The following is a 19806-nucleotide window of genomic DNA, read 5'->3' as shown; positions in this document are numbered from 1 at the left end:
GTATTTTGGAGAAGGTAAGCCATGGTTGCTAACAAAATATCTTCTAACCACTTGTGATTAATCAAACTGCAAACCCCACCGCAGAATGACAGAACTATGGAATCTTGGCTAGGTCATTCTAAACAACAAAAATAAAATACAAGATGAAAAAAAAATCAGTTAAGAAGTCTTAAGCAACTTAAAATTTCCAACCCCTAAAATTTGAAAAAAAGATATTAAAACTTTAATGAAACCCTTATGAACAAAGATTGCCCAACACAACTTGAACCCCTGACATCCGGGTCTACGAAGATTTCTTTGACGACATAAGCCATGATTGTTGACAACAATCTTTCAGTCCGAAAATGTTTGACCACCCATTGGACTAAGTAGATCAGGGAACCCGAAAACTCTAGGATGTTAAAAAGGCATGGGAATCTTAACCAAGTTGTATAAAATAAAAATAACAACCAACCAAATAAACCAAAACATATTTTATGCTAACTCTGTTTTGCAGGGTTGTTGAGGACAAAAGACTGACGCCACCCTAAATTTACCTTGCATGTTAGTAAGATGTGCTAACTCTGTTTTGCAGGGATGCACATTTAAAACCCAGAGCAAAGGATGCACCTCAATTAAACCATTAAAGATAAAACAAAACTCTAGGATAGTTCAAAATATTCAGGAATCCACTACCCTTAGGATAGGACCTTGAAATTTTCCTTTTCTTGACAATGACATTTGAGCTTTCTTAGGACGAGTGATAACCTTAATCATGAGTTTGCTTAAGCAATTTCCAGATTGCTTAAACTGTAATTAATCATAGGGGCTTGCCCTTATAGGAAGAAGCGAACTTCAGGAAAAGTATAAAAACCTGAATCTCTGGTTATGGGTTTGCTTTCATTATGTCTTCTTTGTTGTTATGCCTCTATAGTGTATTGAACCAACACTTCTGAGCTATATACGCGAAGTCCACTTCACGAAAGCTTCCCCACTTGTTTCTTTTGTTAGTCCCCGTTACTGTAAGCTTTGGCCCTCCGATATTCTCTCCCTTCAAATTATCTACATGATTAGAGAGAGAAGGTTATTTGAGAGAGGGACAATAAGACAGGAAACAAACCCACGACTCTACGATAACGACATGACAACAACAAGAGTGACAACGACACCGCATCGATCGAGGTGGTGACTGCGATGACGATCAATTATCTACTAATAATGATAAATAAATTGAACTTCACCCATTACTTACAAAGACATGAGGCCCCACCAACGTATCACTTGTTATGGTGTTACCACTTCAACCACTAGTGACTGAAGTGGTAGACCAGCTCAATAATTATCATAAAGAGTAATATAACGGTCATTATATAATAAGATGAATCAAAATTAATTGAAGATAATATCATAATAAATTAGATATAATCGACATTATCTACTAAAAATGATAAATGAGTTCAAACTTCACCTAACACATGCAATAAATATAGAGCTCCACCATTATGCCACTTATATGATATTGTCACTTCACCCACTAGTAGTTGAAGTGGTGGGCTAGCCTAATAGTTATCATGGAATGAAATTAAAGACTATTATTAAAATGAATAATAATTAATTAATGATAATATCATAATAAATTAGATATAAATGAGCATTATCCATTAATAATGGCAAATAAATTTGGACTTCACCTATCACATGCAACCTACATGCCCCACCAATGTATTAGCAAATCAATGCACATGAGAAGGAATTCTATGTTGTGAATTTCTTCTATATAAAACTATTTACATGACATATAATAAAATTTACACTATTTTAATTTTAGTTCAAGGTTTGCTAATAATAGTGCTTTTAAAGAGTAAGGGAGATGGGGAAGAAGGTTGGGCTAATGTTGTAATATGGTGGTGAGCTAAGGGCTACAAAAGATTTCATGCCTAACTCTTTGGTGGAAAGCATAAAGTGATACAAGTGCTAATACAAGACAATCTTTGTATAAGAAAATTGTTAATTTAAATGGATTCTCAATTTGAATAATTGGAATTTTATAATTCCATTTATATTAAAGTTCCTTTTAAAAGGACTTATATGAAAGACGAAGCTTTCTCAAACGGGCCTCAAAGACAATCAAGAAGAAATCGGGCGGCTAGATGACTTTTGTATTACTTTACATTTATGATCTCTTATGTTGATTCTACATTTATAGGTTTTTGCTTTTTCAATAATTTTTTAAATAAAATATTTTTTTTTTAGAAAAGTGAATTTAAATTTTTTATTATTAGTACTCATTTGAAACTTAATTATCATACTATTTTACAACCATGATAAAGAATCAAATATTTATATTAAGAATTCATATAATTTATTGCATGGTCTTATGATTAAATTAAGACTTATAATTATTATTGCATAGGGTATATTTTAGTAAATATGAAGTCAAAATATATAAAGCTAATAATTTTAGTAAATATGAAATTTCTACGTAAGATTGTTTTAACCTTTTTCACATGCACATGTTATATGAGATTGTTTTAAACTTCTTTAACTTCTAGACATACTATAACTAGTTTTCTCTTGATTTTGTAATACTAAAATTTCACATGTTAGAACATAAATTTATTCTAAAATTTAATAAGTCTATCATTAGGGCTATCAACAGGTGGTCGGCTTATTAAATAACTTGTGTTCTATTAGTTCGTTAAACAAACGAGCCGAACACGAACAATTTTTTCTGAGCTCGATTTATAAACGACCCGGATATGAACAAATGTTTGTTTGTTCGTGATTGGCTTGTTTTGGCTCGAGATAATTAAATAGTTATATTAACTTTTATATGCATTAAACATGCTAAATTTTATTATTTTTAAATTCTAATTTGACTGTATAAATATAAAAAAAAATAAGTTTAGATGTTAGATATTTAAATAAATAGAATTATGAACCTAAAGCTAAAAGTTAAATTTACCAAAAAATAAAAGTAAAGAAAAAAAAAAAAAAACAAACGAGAAGTTCTGTGAATCCGTGATATTATCTTTTAAGAGTTATGGTAATCTAACATTTTTGTCCCGCATGCGGAAGGCGAGAGCGAAGATGTGAGAGAAGTTTTATAAAAGAAGAAATCACGCGATTCTTTTACCAAAAAAAAAAAAAAATGAATCAAGCATAACACAAGTAAGCTGTTTTTGAGCTGAGCAAAAAGAAAAGAGAAATTTAACTCGAACAAGCATTAAGATAATAAGCTTGTTCAAGCTCAATTCATTTACACCCCTAACAATTAAATTTTTATCTTAATTCGAAAAAAAAAAAAAAAAAAATCTAGCCTAACACAAACACATTGATAATGAGCAATTTTGAATGAACAGAAGAGTAATTTTGAAGGATCTGAACACAGTCGACTTGTTTATAGTCTTAGTTTTTATTGAATAGAAGTTACATGTATATGTCATATAAATCCTCCAAAATATGTGTTTCTATGAATGCAAGTCTTCATGTATTTTATTTATTTATTTATAATTCATGCAAATATCTCCATAATTTATATGAATTGAAGTATCTAAATGTATTGCCATTCCTCTATTCTTTAAACCATGTTTTTCTTATGCATAAGCTCTCATTCATCAATAAATATAAAATATAATGTGCTTCTTTTTCGGTAATAATTAGTATTTTGATGGTTGATGTAGAAATTATTAGTTGATTTTTCTAAAATATTATTATCATAAAAAGTATTGATTAATTATCGTAAAAATAATTTTGATATAAATTTATGAAAATTATATTCTATAAAATTAGAAAATTTTAGAAAAAATAAAATAGGTTACTTATTTCTATAATATTTAATATTTTAAGGGAAAAAATGTAAATATTAAACATATTATGGATAAAATGTAATTTTGATGACCATTTAATCCCTACAAAGTATTGAGGCTTTTTGACTTAATTTTATATTGCTTTCATTTTGATCTCTATGAACATTTATATACATTTTTCAAATAGTAAATAATTGGAATATTGATTAATAAGAAATTCATAATTTCCATGCCGCAATAAAAATCAAATTTTTATTTATTTATGGTGAAATAGCGTATTTTTTTCAACAACAGTAAATAATATCTTTTTCGAGGTACCAACCAGCATCAGCTCGTTCATTTCTCCACTGATTTTCCTTCTCCATTTTCTATTCCGATCTGATCAATTCCACGACTAAGCAAAGCTTTGTATCAATAGATCCATCCGGCGATCATTCGTACAGTAGCAGAACAAGGACGGAGATCGACCGGAAAGAGATCGGAGGCGGCGCGGCGGGAAATTGAGAGATCGGAGATTCACTGCGGCTAGATGATGGAATGGGAGACAGTGCAGCATCTCGATTTGAGGCATGTCGGCCGTGGCCTCAAGCCCCTGCAGCCTCATGCCGCCGTCTTCCACCCCACTCAGGCCGTCGTAGCAGTCGCTATCGGCACCTACATCCTCGGTATGCCCTCAATCTTCTTTTTGGTTTCTCAGAAGCGTTGTTAGTTCAGCGTATGTGCGACTTGATTGCTAATGCTGAGGAGCTGTTCGGTAGCGGGATTAGAGCAGGATTTAAGCATTGTTTAACCTAAATCCTGCCAAACAGCAAAAAGGACGTCTTTTAAATCTTGCAGGTTCTTAAATCCCGTGTTTCCTCCGTTGTGCCAGAATTTGCATAGATTTTTAGATTGTTCTTGGATTTTTATATGTAGCGATCAAATTGTAATATAAAATCTTAATTTCATTTCCAATACTGATCTAAATACCTAACAGCAACTTTTCTCTCCCTCTTTGCTTCTATCATTCGGCCAATGTAACAGATGTCTCCAATCCCTACAACAACGCTGATTTGAACTATAGTAGCTCCTTATGCAAGTGCTAAAGTTTACATCTTTCAGCCAAGACACTAGAGACTTTTATAACACACATTTAACTGCTATGTTGTTCCTTTTTTTTTTCCCTAAATATAGCAAGTCATCGACTCATTGTGGTTTATAAAATACCGAGAAAATCAGTATCTCTCAGTGCATTCCATAGGAGAACTAATTTCCCTATTTTAGATACTTCCTATTGGTTCCTTAGCCTTTATGTACACCCATATTTAGATTGGTATTTTGATATTGGAGTGCTTTCAATTGGTAGAAAAAATTTACATGGCTAAATTAAGAACTGGAATGAAACTTGGTGATTTTGTGGAGCTTGAGGTCTATTATTATGATTAGGAAAACCAATGAAAGTTTATTTGGTATGAAATATTAGATTACTTCTTTTGAAACTTTTATTCCTATGGCAACACAACCATTGTTTGCTCCACCACTTGTTGAGACAGAAGGAGAGACATTAATAGAAGACAACAACCTACAAAGGGGAATCCATTAAAAATGAGAGAAGTAAGAAAGAATATTGAAAGAAGAGAAGATCTTGAAGATAGAGCCAAAGTTGGAGTTGCCTTACTACGATGGGACAATCAAAGCCGAGGTAGGGAACAATCAATTAAAGAAGTCAGATTTACCTATGGTGGAGAACGTACAACGACTATAGTACCTGCCAAATAATGCTTCGGATGCCATGAATTTGGGCACATTGCCTCTAGCTGCCCGACGAGCCGAGTTATATCTTTTATTGAGCAAGGCGTTGTGGAAGAGATTAGCGAGGAGTAGACAACTAAGGACCAGAGTGAGATATATCTTCCCATAGATAAAGGAGAGACTCGTTATTCGAAGTGTCCTAAAGACTGATATTGATACAAGGGATTCACAATGGCTTCATCACAGTATTTTCAACACCCGTCACACTGTAAATTGGAAGATATGTCATCTCATCATCAACAGAGGAAGCAATAAGAATGTGACATCCACTTAGATGGCAGAAAAATTATGACTCACAACTCAGAGGCATTCTCAGCCGTATTCACTGACGTGACTGAAGAAAGAAATAAGACTCAACATCGATTGACAATGCTTAGTAGAGTTTCTAATAAGGACTCAGCTGCAGGATCGGGTATGGTGTGACATGGTCCTCATGGATGCCTACCATCTTATGCTAGGAAGACCGTGGTAGTTTGATTGGAAGACTCAACACAATGGATTCAGAAACACGTATTCCTTCACCAAGGATGACAAACAAATCATTCTACTTCCTTTGGTAGAGCCCAATGACATAGTAGCCCTCATCAGTAGAGCAGCGAGACCGGTTTTAATAACATTAGATTTTTTACCACCATGGCCACCACCATGCGAGAAATTTCAGTCTCAGGAGATTGAACCGAGATGGAGGTACACTCGCAAGTGCTTTGGGAGACATTAAAGTCGACATTGGACCTAAGTGCTGCCAGGATTAAAGACAAGGAACCGGAAGCTTCGAAGAACTAGGACGAAGCTCACTCACTTCCGGTAGACTGACTTGGGGGTATGGGGGCCGGTCTGTTCTCGGTCCAACTTTGTTGGACCGACCGGTCCTCAAGAGGGGGTTGCTGCCCATGCTCCCGCTTCCTTTCCTTTTCCTCCTATTCCCTCTTTCCCTTTCCCATCTTTCCTTCCTAGCGCTTGCTAATTTTGAATTTTTATTAGTTTTTGCTTATTTTGAATTCTTCCTATTATAAACATTGCCAAAATTATGAATTATTATTATTTTATTCTCTTCTTTATTTTAAAACATTGCCTAAAATTAATCCTAAGTCTCATTATTATTTTTATTCTTGGAGTTTCTCAGCTTTTGAGTTAAGTGATTTCTTAAGTCAGATTACCACATTCGACGTTCCCTTCAAGGCTATATTCAAAGGAGAGCAAGTGCAACGGCTGCAGCTCGACCTCGACAAGACATTTATCTTGCCATACTTTCATTTTTTGGTAGTCAGATTACCATAGTAGCTTTTTCCACTGCTGCCAGCTATCTTTCTTCTCCTGTTCAGTCACCTTCTTACTTTTGTCCAGCCTTCGCAACCCCTCTTACACTGCTGCCAGCCTTGCTCCTTCCCCCAGGACTCCTTCCAGCCGCTGTCTTCCTCATCGACCACCTACCAACAACCCTTCTAGCTCCTCCTTGCCCCTGACCGACCCTCCCAGTAGCCCGCCAGCTTTGATGCCCTCTCCGGTTCCTTTCTAGCAAGCCGCCAGTTCTCTCCAACACCTTCAGGCCACCTGTCGACTCCTCCCTGCAGCCGCCAACCTTCTCGGCCTTTTTCCCGCGATCGCCAACATCGTTTTTTCATCTTCGCTCTGCCGTACCTATCGTAGAGGGCTATTTCTGTTTTATGTTATTGTTTTTTCCATAATTTTAATAGCGCTCATTGTCGTTTAATGTTTACCTGTGTTATGTTATTTCCTGTTGAAGAGTCGTCATTGCAACCTTGTAATGTTCTGTAATAATAATTGTAATTTTGAGTTCTTGTTTGAGTATCATTTGATATCAGAGCTAGCTCAACCCTAATCTCATACTAGGGGTTTTCTAGCATCCGCCCCTACCCAAGCCACCACAATAAATGTCTTTTTTTTTCTCTTTTCTCAACTTGTCATTCTTCTTACTTGTTTCCCTTTTCTTTTTTTCTTTTTTCTACAGATCTCAAACTGTCAATCATGCTGCCTAGAAGAATTTTGCCTGAACCTACCCGAAAAGAGGTACGACAAGAGCTCCATTACCTCCAATAGAGAGTTGCAGAGATTAAAGAGATGACACACGAAAAAGTTACCTTTGATCGAGACATGGAGAGTCGAAGGATAGAGAGAGAAGAGATCTGAATCCCTTCTATAAGGATAATTTAAGCGATGATGAAGAAAGACAATGATGTTTCACAATCTAGTATCAGAGGAGGCCTAGAGAGGGATACCTGCATCTCTTTCACAGGAAACTTTTTGAGAAGAGATGCCATTTGGAGGACACTGAGACAATGAAATCAAGGTAGATTTGCCCGAGATTGAGGTACATGGATCCAGATGAATTCATCAAATGTCTACAGACAATTGAGCGAATATTCAAATACAAAGAGGTGCCCTGAAGAGAGGCGGGTCAAATTAGCTGCTATCAAATTAAAGAAAAGTGCATCTCTATGGTGGGAGAATATACAACGACAAAGGAGGCGAGAAGTAGACCTGTGCATTGGGTGGGTGGCATGACGGGGCTCGCCATAAGCCCGTGGGCCAAGGGCGGGCTTGGCTGTAAAAAAATAGAAATTTGGCGGGCCCGGTCTGAACACACATTGACTTAGTCTAAGCCTCGAAGTAGCCAAACCAAGCCCGCCCATGTGGAACCCAGAGCGAAAGAAAAAAAAAACTATATACTAAATTTCATGTAAAATAACAATTTTTGTAGGATTTATAGACTACCATACTATGCATATAAGAAAAATGTTAGCATGTGATTCTTATATATTTATATGACTGAAATCTAAACTTTAAATATCTACAAACATACTATTCAGTTCTTACGCGTTCAATTATTTAACACCTAATCTTCATATCTACATACCTAAAATTCAATTCTTACGTATCTACATATTTAACACCTAATGTTCATATCTAAATACATATATATACCATTCAATCACCTAAACTTCACATTTACATGCATGCCGTTCAAATTTTTTTATTCACTGTTTAGCATCTGAACTTTAAATTTTTATAGGCATACTAGTTATTCATACGCATTTACATATTTAAAACCTTAACATTTTTTCATTTTGAGAAGTCTTTGAAATTGGAAGTGCATGTCTCTAGGATTTATAAAATTTAGATATATCTTCAAAATATAAAATTTTTAGTTTATATTTTCGCCTAAAATATTTTGTTATCGAATCAATTTTCTTTTTTATTAAGGCCCGTGGGCCCACGGGCTAGCTTGACCCATTTAGTGGTGGGCTTGGCTATGAAACTCTAAATAGAAGTAAACTCAAGCCCAGCCCTAGCCCGTTTTAACTGGTCAAAGCTTGAGAAAGCCTAAATGTCGCCAAGCGAGGCCTGTCCAATGTCCAGGTCTAGCGATAAGATAACGATAAGATTACCAGGTGGGAGAAGATGAAAAAAGCCATGCAGATGAAATACCTTCTCCCTCATTAATGTTAGGACATATTTCTGAGACTCTACAAAATGCGGTAGAGGGGGTTTTCAGTGGAGGAGTTTACAGCTCAGTTCAACCACTTACAGTTAAAGTGCGATCTGACAGATTCAGAGGAGAATACAGTAGTCAGATATCTTGAGGGCTTGAAGCCTAGTATTAGTAATGTGTTGCAGCTATAGCCGTACTGGACGCTTGGGGATGTCCAGACACTAGCATTGAAAGTGGAAAGACAGTAGAAGCAGAGCTGAAAGCCACCACCAGTGAATCAACTACCAACAGTTAGAGACATTAGCAGAGCGCATGGCAAGGTGCTGGGAAAATTGGTTCGTATATGGATAAGGCCACCCAGTGAGAAGCCGACTATCGTAACCGCTAGAAAATGCTTCAAATGCTACGGATTTGGGCACATAGCCTCTAGCTGCTTGACAAGCCGGGTCGTATCTTTTATCGAGCAAGGCGCCGTGGAAGAGGTTAGTGCGAAGTAGCAGTTGAGGACCAGAGTGAGATACATCATCTTCCCCCAGATAAACGAGAGACTCATTATTCGAAGGGTCTATAGACCAATATTGATATAAGGGATTCACAACGGCTTCTTCACAGTATTTTCTACATCTGTTGCATCGTAAATGGGAAGGTATATCATCTCATCATCGACGGAGAAAACAGTAAGAATATGACATCGACTAAGATGGTATATAAATTGGGACTCACGACTCAGAGACATTCTTAGCCATTTTCACTCACGTGGCTAAAGAACGAAAACAAGGTTAATATCGACCGACAATGCCTAGTAGAGTTTTCGATAGAGTAAGATGCAGAACCAGGTATGGTGTGACGTGGTTCCCATAGATGCCTGTCAGCTTTTTCTAAGAAGTCTGTGACAGTTTGATCGAAAGACTCAGCATGATTGATTCAAAAACACAAATTCCTTCACCAAGAACGGCTAACACATCATTTTGCTTCATTCGGTAGAGCCCGAGGACACATGAGCCCTTACCAGCAGAGCAACGAGACCAGTTTTAGTGACAATAGATTATTTACCACCATGGCCTCCACCATGCGAGAAATTTCAGTCCTAAGAGATTGGAGCGAGATGGTGGTACGCTCGCAAAGTGCTTTGGGAGACAATATAGTCGACAGTGGGACTCAGGTGCTACCAATATTAAAAACAAGGAACCAGAAGCTTTGACAAACAAGGTCGAAGCTCCCTTAGTCCCGGGAGACTGACGTGGGGCTATGGGGGCTGACCTATTCTCGATCTAGCTTAGTTGGACCGGCCGGTTCTCAAGAGGGGGGGGGGGGGGGGGGGGGGGGGGGGGGGTTGGCTGCTGCCCATGCTCCCCCTTCATTTCCATTTCCTCCTTTTCTCATCTTTCCTTCCGAGCGCTTGCCAATTCTGAGTTTCTATTATTTTTTTTAGTCTTTGCATATTGTGAATTCTTTCTATTATAAATTCTTATTATTTTTATTTTCTTCTTTATTTTGAAACATTGTCTAAATTAAATCCAAAGTCTCGTTATATATAAGACGTAGTATGCTTGGAGTTTATCAGCCTTTGGTGTTAGTGATTTCTGAATTAAGATTACCGCCGCTGGCGTTGTTTCCTTCTAGAGCCGCATTCGAAGGCGAGGAAGTGCTCCAACTATTCCTCGTCCTTGGTGGTGACTGTCTCCAAGGGTTCAAGTGGTGCTCTAACTGTTGCTCGACCCCCCGACAAGACATTTATCTTACCATGCATTCGTTTCCCTGTTGCCATTTCAGAATCTAGCCACCACAACCACCTCTTCCATTGCTGCCAGCCACCGTCCTGCTCCCGTCCGCCACCTTCCTACTCCCGCCCAGTTACCGCAGCCCGTCTTCCACTGTTGCTTGCCCTACTCCTTTCCTTAGGATTCCTTCCAGCTGCTATCTTCCTCTTCGACCACCTATAAACAACCCTTCCAGCTCCTACCTACCTCTGGCCCTCCCTCCTAGCAGCCCGCCAGCCTTGCTAGCCCCTCTGGTTCCTTTCCAGCAAGCCACCAGGCCTCTCCAACACCTTCAGGCTAATTGCCTGACTCCTCCCAGCAGCCATCAGCCTTCTCGACCTTTTCCTTGCGAGCCACACTCAGTCAAGTTCTCTCGCACATAAAGCTCCCTCGACCTCTTCTTCCTACCCAAATCTCTCGGTCAAGCTTCCATGTCTCACGAGATGTAGGAAGCTGCTTGCACCTCTACTCTTCAGCTGAATAAGGGCATCAAAAAGGTTGATTGATGTGTACGAGTGGTTTGCGACTTCGCCCCTCTTTCGTTCTATGCTTGTAGGACCGATGAAATGTCGGCGACACAAGAGGGAAGCTCGGGTGAGTCGTTCGAACACTCCAAGTAGATAATTGAGCTTTCCCCTTCTTCTTACTCATTTCCTTTACTGCTCGCTGCACTCGACAGGGTCGGTCGAGCTCTTTGTTCGACATGATGCGAAAGGAAAGGATCTTCATGTAAGTTTATCATATTCTTCTCCTTCTGCTTCTTCTTCTTCTTCTTCTTTTTCTTCCTCTACTTTACTCTCTCGCTCTCTCTTTCACTCTCTGGGTTTGAATGAAAAGCGACGAACTCCCCCTGGTTCTTAACTTTCCATGAGCGGTGAAGTTTTTCGCTCGAATGACACCTGCTGTGCAAGTGTTGTAAATAGTTAATTTTTTTTAATAAATTTATCTATGAAAATAATAATAATAATAATAATAATAATAATAATAATAATAATAATAATAATAATAATATTATTATTATTATTATTATTATTATTATTAAATATTATGACACAAAATCTGCCTGTAAGTTAGACAATCACCCGATGAGATTGTCTCTCCACTTTTAAAGTTAGGGTTTGAACATTCTGTCTGTAAAAAAACTGGTAGGTACTGACGCTGCATCTTTTGTTTCATCTTGGACTGGGTTGTAATTTAACTCTTCCTTTTTCGCCATCAATGTATTTCTATGTTCTCTCACTACGGAGATACACTCTTCATTAACCTGATAATAACTAGTTTTACCATTCCGTCCGACGGGACATCTTTGTACTAAAATACACTTTACAAGGTCCAAAGTCACTACATGGACTCGTTCGAATTCATGTGACTGTCAAAATAGGAAAAATATACTTTGGCTTCAAAATCATGACTTTTTTGATATTTCATGCCAAATCTTCGTCTTTGGAATCAAATGGAGTTTGTGTGACCACCTGGGGTGGTTTCCTTTTGAAACTTGCGAGCCTCTATTTTAGTTGGACTTTTCTATAAGGTTCTTGGACTTCTCTTGCTGATTTCTTATAAGTGGCATTGTGTAATTTCCTCTTGATTTGGTTTTCGGCAATTATCTCCTCGTTGATGTGGTTAAGGTTTGGGTTTGGGTAGGTGGAAGATGGTGTATGAAGTAATGTAGAGTGGGGAAGAAAAATTTTGAGTGGCCGACTTGAAAAATTCAGCAAGGGTGTGGGGATTTCGGTAACCCTAGGATATGATCAGGGTTAGGCTAGTTTTGATATCAAATAATATTAGAGTTGATCCAAACAACAATATGCAAACAAATATTATTACTAAAAATCCAATAGGTTGTACTACTAGCACACTAAAATGAAAAAAACAACAGACACGACTTACAAAAATATGGAATTTTGATAAATGATGACACTAACTCAAACTAGGGTGTAACTCAGAGTGGTGGTGGTGATCAACTAGGATTTGGTCCTTTGGCGAGGAAGCAAAGGGTGGGTGAAGTGCTCGAAGGCGTGGCAACAAAAAATGGGTTTGTGTAAAGGGGTGGGTGCAAAGCTATAGGAACGATAAGTGTGGTTGCTGTCCTGGGTGGGGATGGTAAGAAAGTGGGGCTGGGCAGTGGGGGAAGTGGCTGGGAGACTTGATGGCTACAAGAAACTGTAAGGGAGGTGCTAGAACAACAATTGCAACCAAGTGGATTGCCTGGAATAGCGGTGACAGTGAAGCAGAAGGTTTGAAACAACAATGACAGTGAAGCAAAGGGTTGGATAGCGATGTCGGTGGTCTAAACTGATGAACTTCAACAAGATATGCTGTGCGGGGGCGGCTGCAATATGGAAGGATGATATGGAGCGATAAAAAGCAATGGGAGAAGGATAAATCACCACCTTTGGGGTGAGATACAATTGAAGCACCACTTAACTCTTGTATACAAACCTCAAAGGAAAATTTGAGATGTCGACAGCTGTTCTGATAGAAAGCACACCAAAAACATACCTAAAACTCCACACTAGCAACCTATATAGATCTAGGATAAATAGGAGTGAACCTGACGCCAAATAGGAAGGAAGTCTCTGCTTGGAAGGACCAGTCAGTCCTTCGTGTGCTTGGACGAAACAATCTTCTAGTTTCTTCTAGTATAGTGTCAGGTCGATCATATTAAAGATGGTGGAACTACTATAACTTTCCCAGTAGGTCAATCCTGCTGGCGTTGTCATTCCAAAGCATACCCTGATAGAATATGTGTTCATCCTTCTTTGGTACAACTTGAGTTGGAGTTCCATGTAGATGTAGATTCTGATAAAATAACTCTCGAGTCATTAAATCCGTAATTTGTTTCTCTCACTTCTCATACTCAGTTAAATGTATTTGATAAACAAGTATATAGGAGAAATCGACTTTGGAATGAAATTTATGACAAGTGGCACCACACTGAAGTATAACCACTCAGGATAAACCTCTTCTTTTTCTTCTTTGAAACTACCTAAATCCAACTATGGGGTGTTTTCCCCCCAAAGATCCTAAGAAGATATCCAATGTTGTGATTTATCCATCATGTTTGATCATCTATCAGTGGTTGTAGTGCTAAACTGATTTTACTACCCAAATGATTTAATATAGCATTCCATAAGGGGCACAAAAGATTCATTTTTGACATGTTGGACCTCCCTTAGTAGAGGCAACATAGGAAGAAGACTGTATATTTCTGAAAAGTTTGAAATTGTCTTATCTAGAGTTGCTATGTGTCTGGTGTCGGTTCCTCAAACTTAGGACCATCTTGGATCACCAATGTTAATTTTGTTAGAGGCCCTCTCATGGGATCAACGTATTACGCGTTTCTCTCTCAACATTTGAAATTTGATACTCCTTTGTGTCCTCAGTTTTTTCAGTGTCTGCTATGTTAAGTTACTCCTTCCTCAGTAAAATAGATCATTCTCCTGGTTTGGCAATTTGATTCAATATCCGTGACACTTGAAACACTTCTTAGTTGGGATGAATTTGGGAATGCATATTAGTTCCACCCGTTCTCCATATTGGCTAATGTCTCCTTAGGTGGAGTCGGTTTAGATGATCCGCTGAGTGTACTCTTGCTGCTTGATCCTGGGTTGAACTCTTCCTGTAAGAAGTGACTGCCATTAGGTGAGGTTCTCTTCACTTTTGATGCTAGGGCATGAAGAACTTGTCTGTAAATAACTAATAGGTACTGACGCTGCATCTCTCATTTCATTTTAAATTAGATAGTATTTTTATTCTCTCCCTTTCACCGTAAAAAAATATGTAGTTCTTCTCTATTGAGATGCACTATTCTTTAACTTGCTGACAACTAGTTTCACTATTTCGTTCAGTGGAATATCATGATACTCAAAGACATGTTTCAAGTTCTAGAGCCACTCGATAAACTTGTCTGGATCCATGTGGCCATCAAAATATGGCAAATTCTTCATTACTATAAAATCATGGCTTCACCAATATTTCATGCTAAATTTTTGAAGCAGTAGTTCTTTATCTCTAGAATCAAATGGACTTTGTGTCATCCCTCTGGATGGTTTTCTCTAGAAGGCGGCGATCCTCTGTTATAGTTTGACCTCTCTATAAAGTTTTTGGACATCTGTTTGCGGATTTATCAGAAGTGGCATTGTGTAATTTCGTCATGATCAAGTTTTTGACAATTATCTCCTCTGTGGCGTGGTTTGGATTAGGTGGAAGAGGGTGTACGAGGTAATGTAGAGTGGGAAAAAAAATTTTGGGCGGCCAGTTTGGAAAATTCAACTAGAGCGTGGGGATTTCAATGACCCCATGATAGGATTAGGATTATGTTAGCTCTGATACTTAATAATACCGGAATTAACCTAAATAATAATAAACAAACAAACATTATTGTTGAAAAGCGGATAGAGAGTTATATCCAAGACACTGTAACAGAAATAATAACAGACACGACACAAAAAAATATGAAATTGCGATGAATGACAAGTGCTGATTGTCGATGATTTGATCCTCGATCATTTGATCCTCCAGAGAGGCAGCAAAGGTTGGGGGAAGGGCTGGAAGGCGTTGTGACAGCAAAAGAGTGTGGGTAACCTTGAGGGGAAGGTGCGAAGCTGCAGAAACGACAAGTGCAGTTGCTTTCCTGGGTGGGAACAGCAAGAAAGAGGGGGCTGTACACTGGGGGAAGTGGTTGGGAGGGCTGATGGCTGCGGGAAACAGCAAGTGAGGGGCTTGAACATCGATGACAACGAAGCGTAAGGCCTGGAACAGCAGTGGCAGCTAAGCGGAAGGTCTGGAACAGCAGTGGTAGCGAAGTGGAGGGCTGGGACAGCAATGGCGGGGGCCGGAATTATGGAAATTCAGCAAGATATGGTTTGCAGGGGGCTGCTGCAGTACAAAATGAGGATGTAAAGCGGCTCGGAGCGATGGAGGAAAGATATATCACCTCATCGGGAGCGAGATATAGCTAGAGAACCATTTGATTCTTGGATACAATCACCACATCGGGAGTGAGATACAGCCGAAGCACTAATCAATTCTTGGATACGGACCTTGAAGGGAAATTCTGAGAAGCCAACGGTTGTCCTGATAGAAAGCATACCAAAAATTGACCTAAAATGCCACAACAACCTATATAGACTTAGGGTGATAGGAGTGGACCCCACTTCAAATAGGAAGGAAGTCTCTACTTTGAAGGACCAACCGGTCCTTCCTGTGTGTTTGGATAGAGTTGTGGTGCTCTTGTGCAGGGACGCGATCCCGCTTCTGTTAGATGATGCCATGCGTCATACATTGCTCTATCATTCTTCTAAATGATGTGATGGCTTTGTTATCATTTCATTCTATTTTACACGCTCTTGCATCCACACACATTGGCAGTAACATCATACTCGGTAGAATACATTTGATTGTGTATTGGGATGAATGTTTTGATCAAATCTTCATGTTTTCTTCAGTATTTTGACAAATTTCTCTGAACAATTTAGATTATAGTAATGTCTATGACATCTTTGTGTGTAGAAGCTTGCTAACTTTTTTTGGCTACTTAATTACAGAGTTCGATGCACTCACTGGAAGCAAGATTTCTTCAATTGACATTGGTGCTCGTGTTGTTCGCATGGCTTATAGCCCAACTAGTGGACACACTGTTATTTCTATCCTCGAGGTTTGCTCATAACACGATATTACCTTTTAAGTTTGTGTATTAAGTAACATATAGGTCCTCTCAATCTTTTTCTTTATTGTGACCATACCGCTTACGGATCTGTTGTTGCTATTATTTTGCTTATGGTTATTAATCACAACAGATTGCTTTGTTTTATTTTATAAATTCATTTGTACTTAAAAGAGCTATTTTCTGGTTTTAATCCTTTGAATTAGTGGATAATAATTTGGTGTTGTAAGTTGGGTATTTCTCTTTAGCAGCTTTTGGTGAAGTTTCTCAAGTTTTATACCCTTAATTGTTGAAATTGGATGTAAATGGGTATGGTGGGTGGTGATTTTCTGTTTTAGCATCTTTTGTAAAATCTGCAAAGTTTGAAACTTGTCAATGATAGTCTGAGAAGTTTAAAGTACAAGGTTTGATTTCCTTGAAAGCTGCTTTCCTAGTTGTCCTAATTCTGTATGAGCGATTGATCACTTGTTTGTTGTTTGATTTTTAATGTTGTATACTCCTTTGCAAAACTTAATGAATTGTTTAGATTTTACCTTTTCAATTATTGGAGCATTGATCTTATTGCTGCATAATTTTCTATAAACGTCCTTTGAAATGTTTTTTTCCTTAATTTGCTTCATGTCCTTTGCTTTTTTTCATCTATTTATCATCTTTTTTATTAGAAAATCATCTCACAGCTAGATAATTGATCCGCAGACATTTATTTATCCATGATAAGTTGTCCTTGACCTTTTATAGGATTGCACAATCCGAGCATGTGATTTTGATTGCGAGCAGACACTTGTGCTACACTCACCTGAAAAAAGGACAGAACAAATTTCACTAGATGCTGAAGTACATCTTGCCCTGACACCTCTCCAGCCTGTTGTGTTTTTTGGTTTCCATAGAAGAATGAGTGTGACAGGTTTGTTTGTTTAATTATAATTGCTTGTTTGTCTCTATAAAGTATGGTAATAAGAGCATTCTTTTGATCACCTGAAGTTGTTGGCACGGTTGAGGGGGGAAGGCCACCAACAAGGATAAAGACTGATCTTAAAAAACCTATTGTCAACATTGCCTGTCATCCTCGTCTTCCAGTCCTGGTAAAATGTTCATCTTAATGTCATTGATCCTCTCTTTTGTTCAGTCCAATTGTCTCATTATTTATCTGTTTCAGTATGTTAGCTATGCTGATGGCTTGATTCGCGCTTACAACATTCAGACCTATGCCGTTCACTATACACTCCAGCGTATGATTAGCATTATTTCTATCCTTTTGTTTTTTTTTTCTCATCATTTTGGATAAAGGTTATATATATAAGTATGGTTTTATCCATTTAATTTTTATTTGTAATGTTTCTTTTGGGTCAGTTGACAATATGACCAAGCTGATTGGTGCTGGTGCTTTTGCATTCCATCCAACTTTGGAGTGGATATTTGTTGGTGATAGGAGTGGTAGTCTTCTTGCATGGGATGTATCAACTGAGAGACCAAATATGATTGGAATGTAAGTTTCCACTGTATGGTGTATGTTTTTTGGGATATTGAAAAGGAAAGGTAGCATTTAAAATTTGATTTTATTGCTGTGATTGATAATAATTGCCAAAAAATTGTGACGTTAAACTTAAAAGCTGGATAATGGAATAGAACCTTTTGAAACCTTATTCTGCATGCATTTTATGACAGAAATTACAAAATGTGAAATTTTTTCTTATTTTGCGTAATATATTTCTTTCTGTTGCAACGTCACAGGTATTCTTTATAAGATCATTCAAGTTTTCTGTGATAATACTTGAGATGTTGTTGCATATTTTCTTTGATGTTGGAACTTGCTACACGAACTATGTCTGGATAAGCATTACAGTCTTTGTAGTGCGTCACAGCATCTCCGTGCAGCTTTTCTACATTTTTCACCACCGAGTCTATTACCATGAAAAATAATATTTTCTGGTCTTCATTTGCCTGTGCACTTTCTTGTGTTTTTATGCGTTAGATGACTGTTTTGATATTATTTTTGGTTGTTAATCTGTTACTGTTATTTTTTTTCAACTGCCAAAATCCAGTACGCAGGCTGGCTCCCATCCAATAACTTCTATTGCATGGCTTCCTTCTTTGCGACTGATTGTTACTGTTGCAAAGGATGGTGCACTTCAGGTTTGGAAGACGCATGTGATGATTAATTCCAATAGGCAGCCAATACAAGCAAATTTTTTTGAGCAAGCAGGTAATCTAACTTAATTTATTATATTAATAATGTCCATTTTTTTTTATTCCATGTAAATATGATTTGTCTCACAACTCAAATGCCTTCATTGCTGTCTTATGTAATTTTCATTTATTTTCGCATTCAATCGGAGAGGCTATTGTTTAGTAGAGTTAAATATAAGTAATAAAGCTTTTTACATGAAGCATGTTTAATGAAAACTAATGGAATATCTGGTCATTGATATCAAAGGAGGCTGGTCTAAACCGCAAAAAAATATTCATCATTAGTCAGTGGAGCAAATGAAAGCTCTTCAAGCGGCGCTTCCTGCTAATGCAAATGGAAGTATAGGATTTTCTTTGTAATGCATACCAAAGATGAGGCATAGATTTCTACTTTTTGTTTACTACATTTCCATTTTTTCACCTTTTTTGGAATTGTCTACTCATTCAATATTATGAAGGATGAAACATCGGACAGGGCATCATGAGAAACTACCACTTTAGTATATAGTCATGGGCCACTGTGCATTAGTTAGGTCAGCAATATTTAGTATGTCATATTTAAATTTGCATCCTTTATTAATTGTAAAATCATCATTTGTTGTTGTGGAGAAGTTCACGTTTTGTCATTGATATCAGAATTATATTTTCCAAGAAAATTGTGACTTTTAATACAATATGTAGTTCTTAAGTTGTTTTGAAGATGGTTGATGATGAAATTATGATCATTGTATCGTCATTAGATTTATCCCTACTATTATGACTAGTTGATGATGAAATAAATATATATGACCTTACTTTTACATCATATCCAAGGATCAAATCCTCTTTCTCTCGCCTCCCACATTTAGGCATTCATTCATCTTTCCTCCTAGATTCTTCCTCTAAATCAGATTGTTTCATCCTCAATAATTATCATATCAAATTCGAGGTTTTAGAGTCTTTGTCCCATGATCCAAAGAGTAATTAATGATGAAATTTAGGTGTTTTTTGTTTTTGAGGTTTAAATAGATTATGCCTTTGCCTTCTCATTCTCTCAAATTCTTTTACTTTAATTCATAGGTCATTCACATAAATTATTGAAAACTTCTGCACAATCTTCCCACACCCACCCACACACACACACACGCACGCACGCAGATATATATATATATATATATATAT

At 37.5% G+C, this 19806-nt stretch overlaps 1 protein-coding gene across 1 annotated transcript in view; it reads left to right on the top strand.

Moving 5' to 3' along the window:
- Nucleotides 1-4033: 4033 nt before the first annotated feature.
- The window catches only part of LOC110030375, a 16226-nt gene continuing 453 nt past the window's right edge, over nt 4034-19806 (top strand). Inside the window, exons 1-7 of the mRNA XM_020733051.1 lie at nt 4034-4453; nt 16340-16449; nt 17197-17362; nt 17440-17540; nt 17615-17687; nt 17809-17944; nt 18501-18661. Coding sequence (XP_020588710.1) covers nt 4318-4453; nt 16340-16449; nt 17197-17362; nt 17440-17540; nt 17615-17687; nt 17809-17944; nt 18501-18661 — 883 coding nt within the window. The 5' untranslated portion in view covers nt 4034-4317. The remainder of the gene's footprint in view (nt 4454-16339; nt 16450-17196; nt 17363-17439; nt 17541-17614; nt 17688-17808; nt 17945-18500; nt 18662-19806) is intronic.

The sequence above is a fragment of the Phalaenopsis equestris genome, unplaced genomic scaffold (assembly GCF_001263595.1).
Source record: "Phalaenopsis equestris unplaced genomic scaffold, ASM126359v1 Scaffold000709, whole genome shotgun sequence".
Taxonomy (NCBI): domain Eukaryota; kingdom Viridiplantae; phylum Streptophyta; class Magnoliopsida; order Asparagales; family Orchidaceae; genus Phalaenopsis; species Phalaenopsis equestris.
Note: the sequence above shows the minus strand (reverse complement) of the source record. Positions and strands in the feature narration are given on the sequence as shown.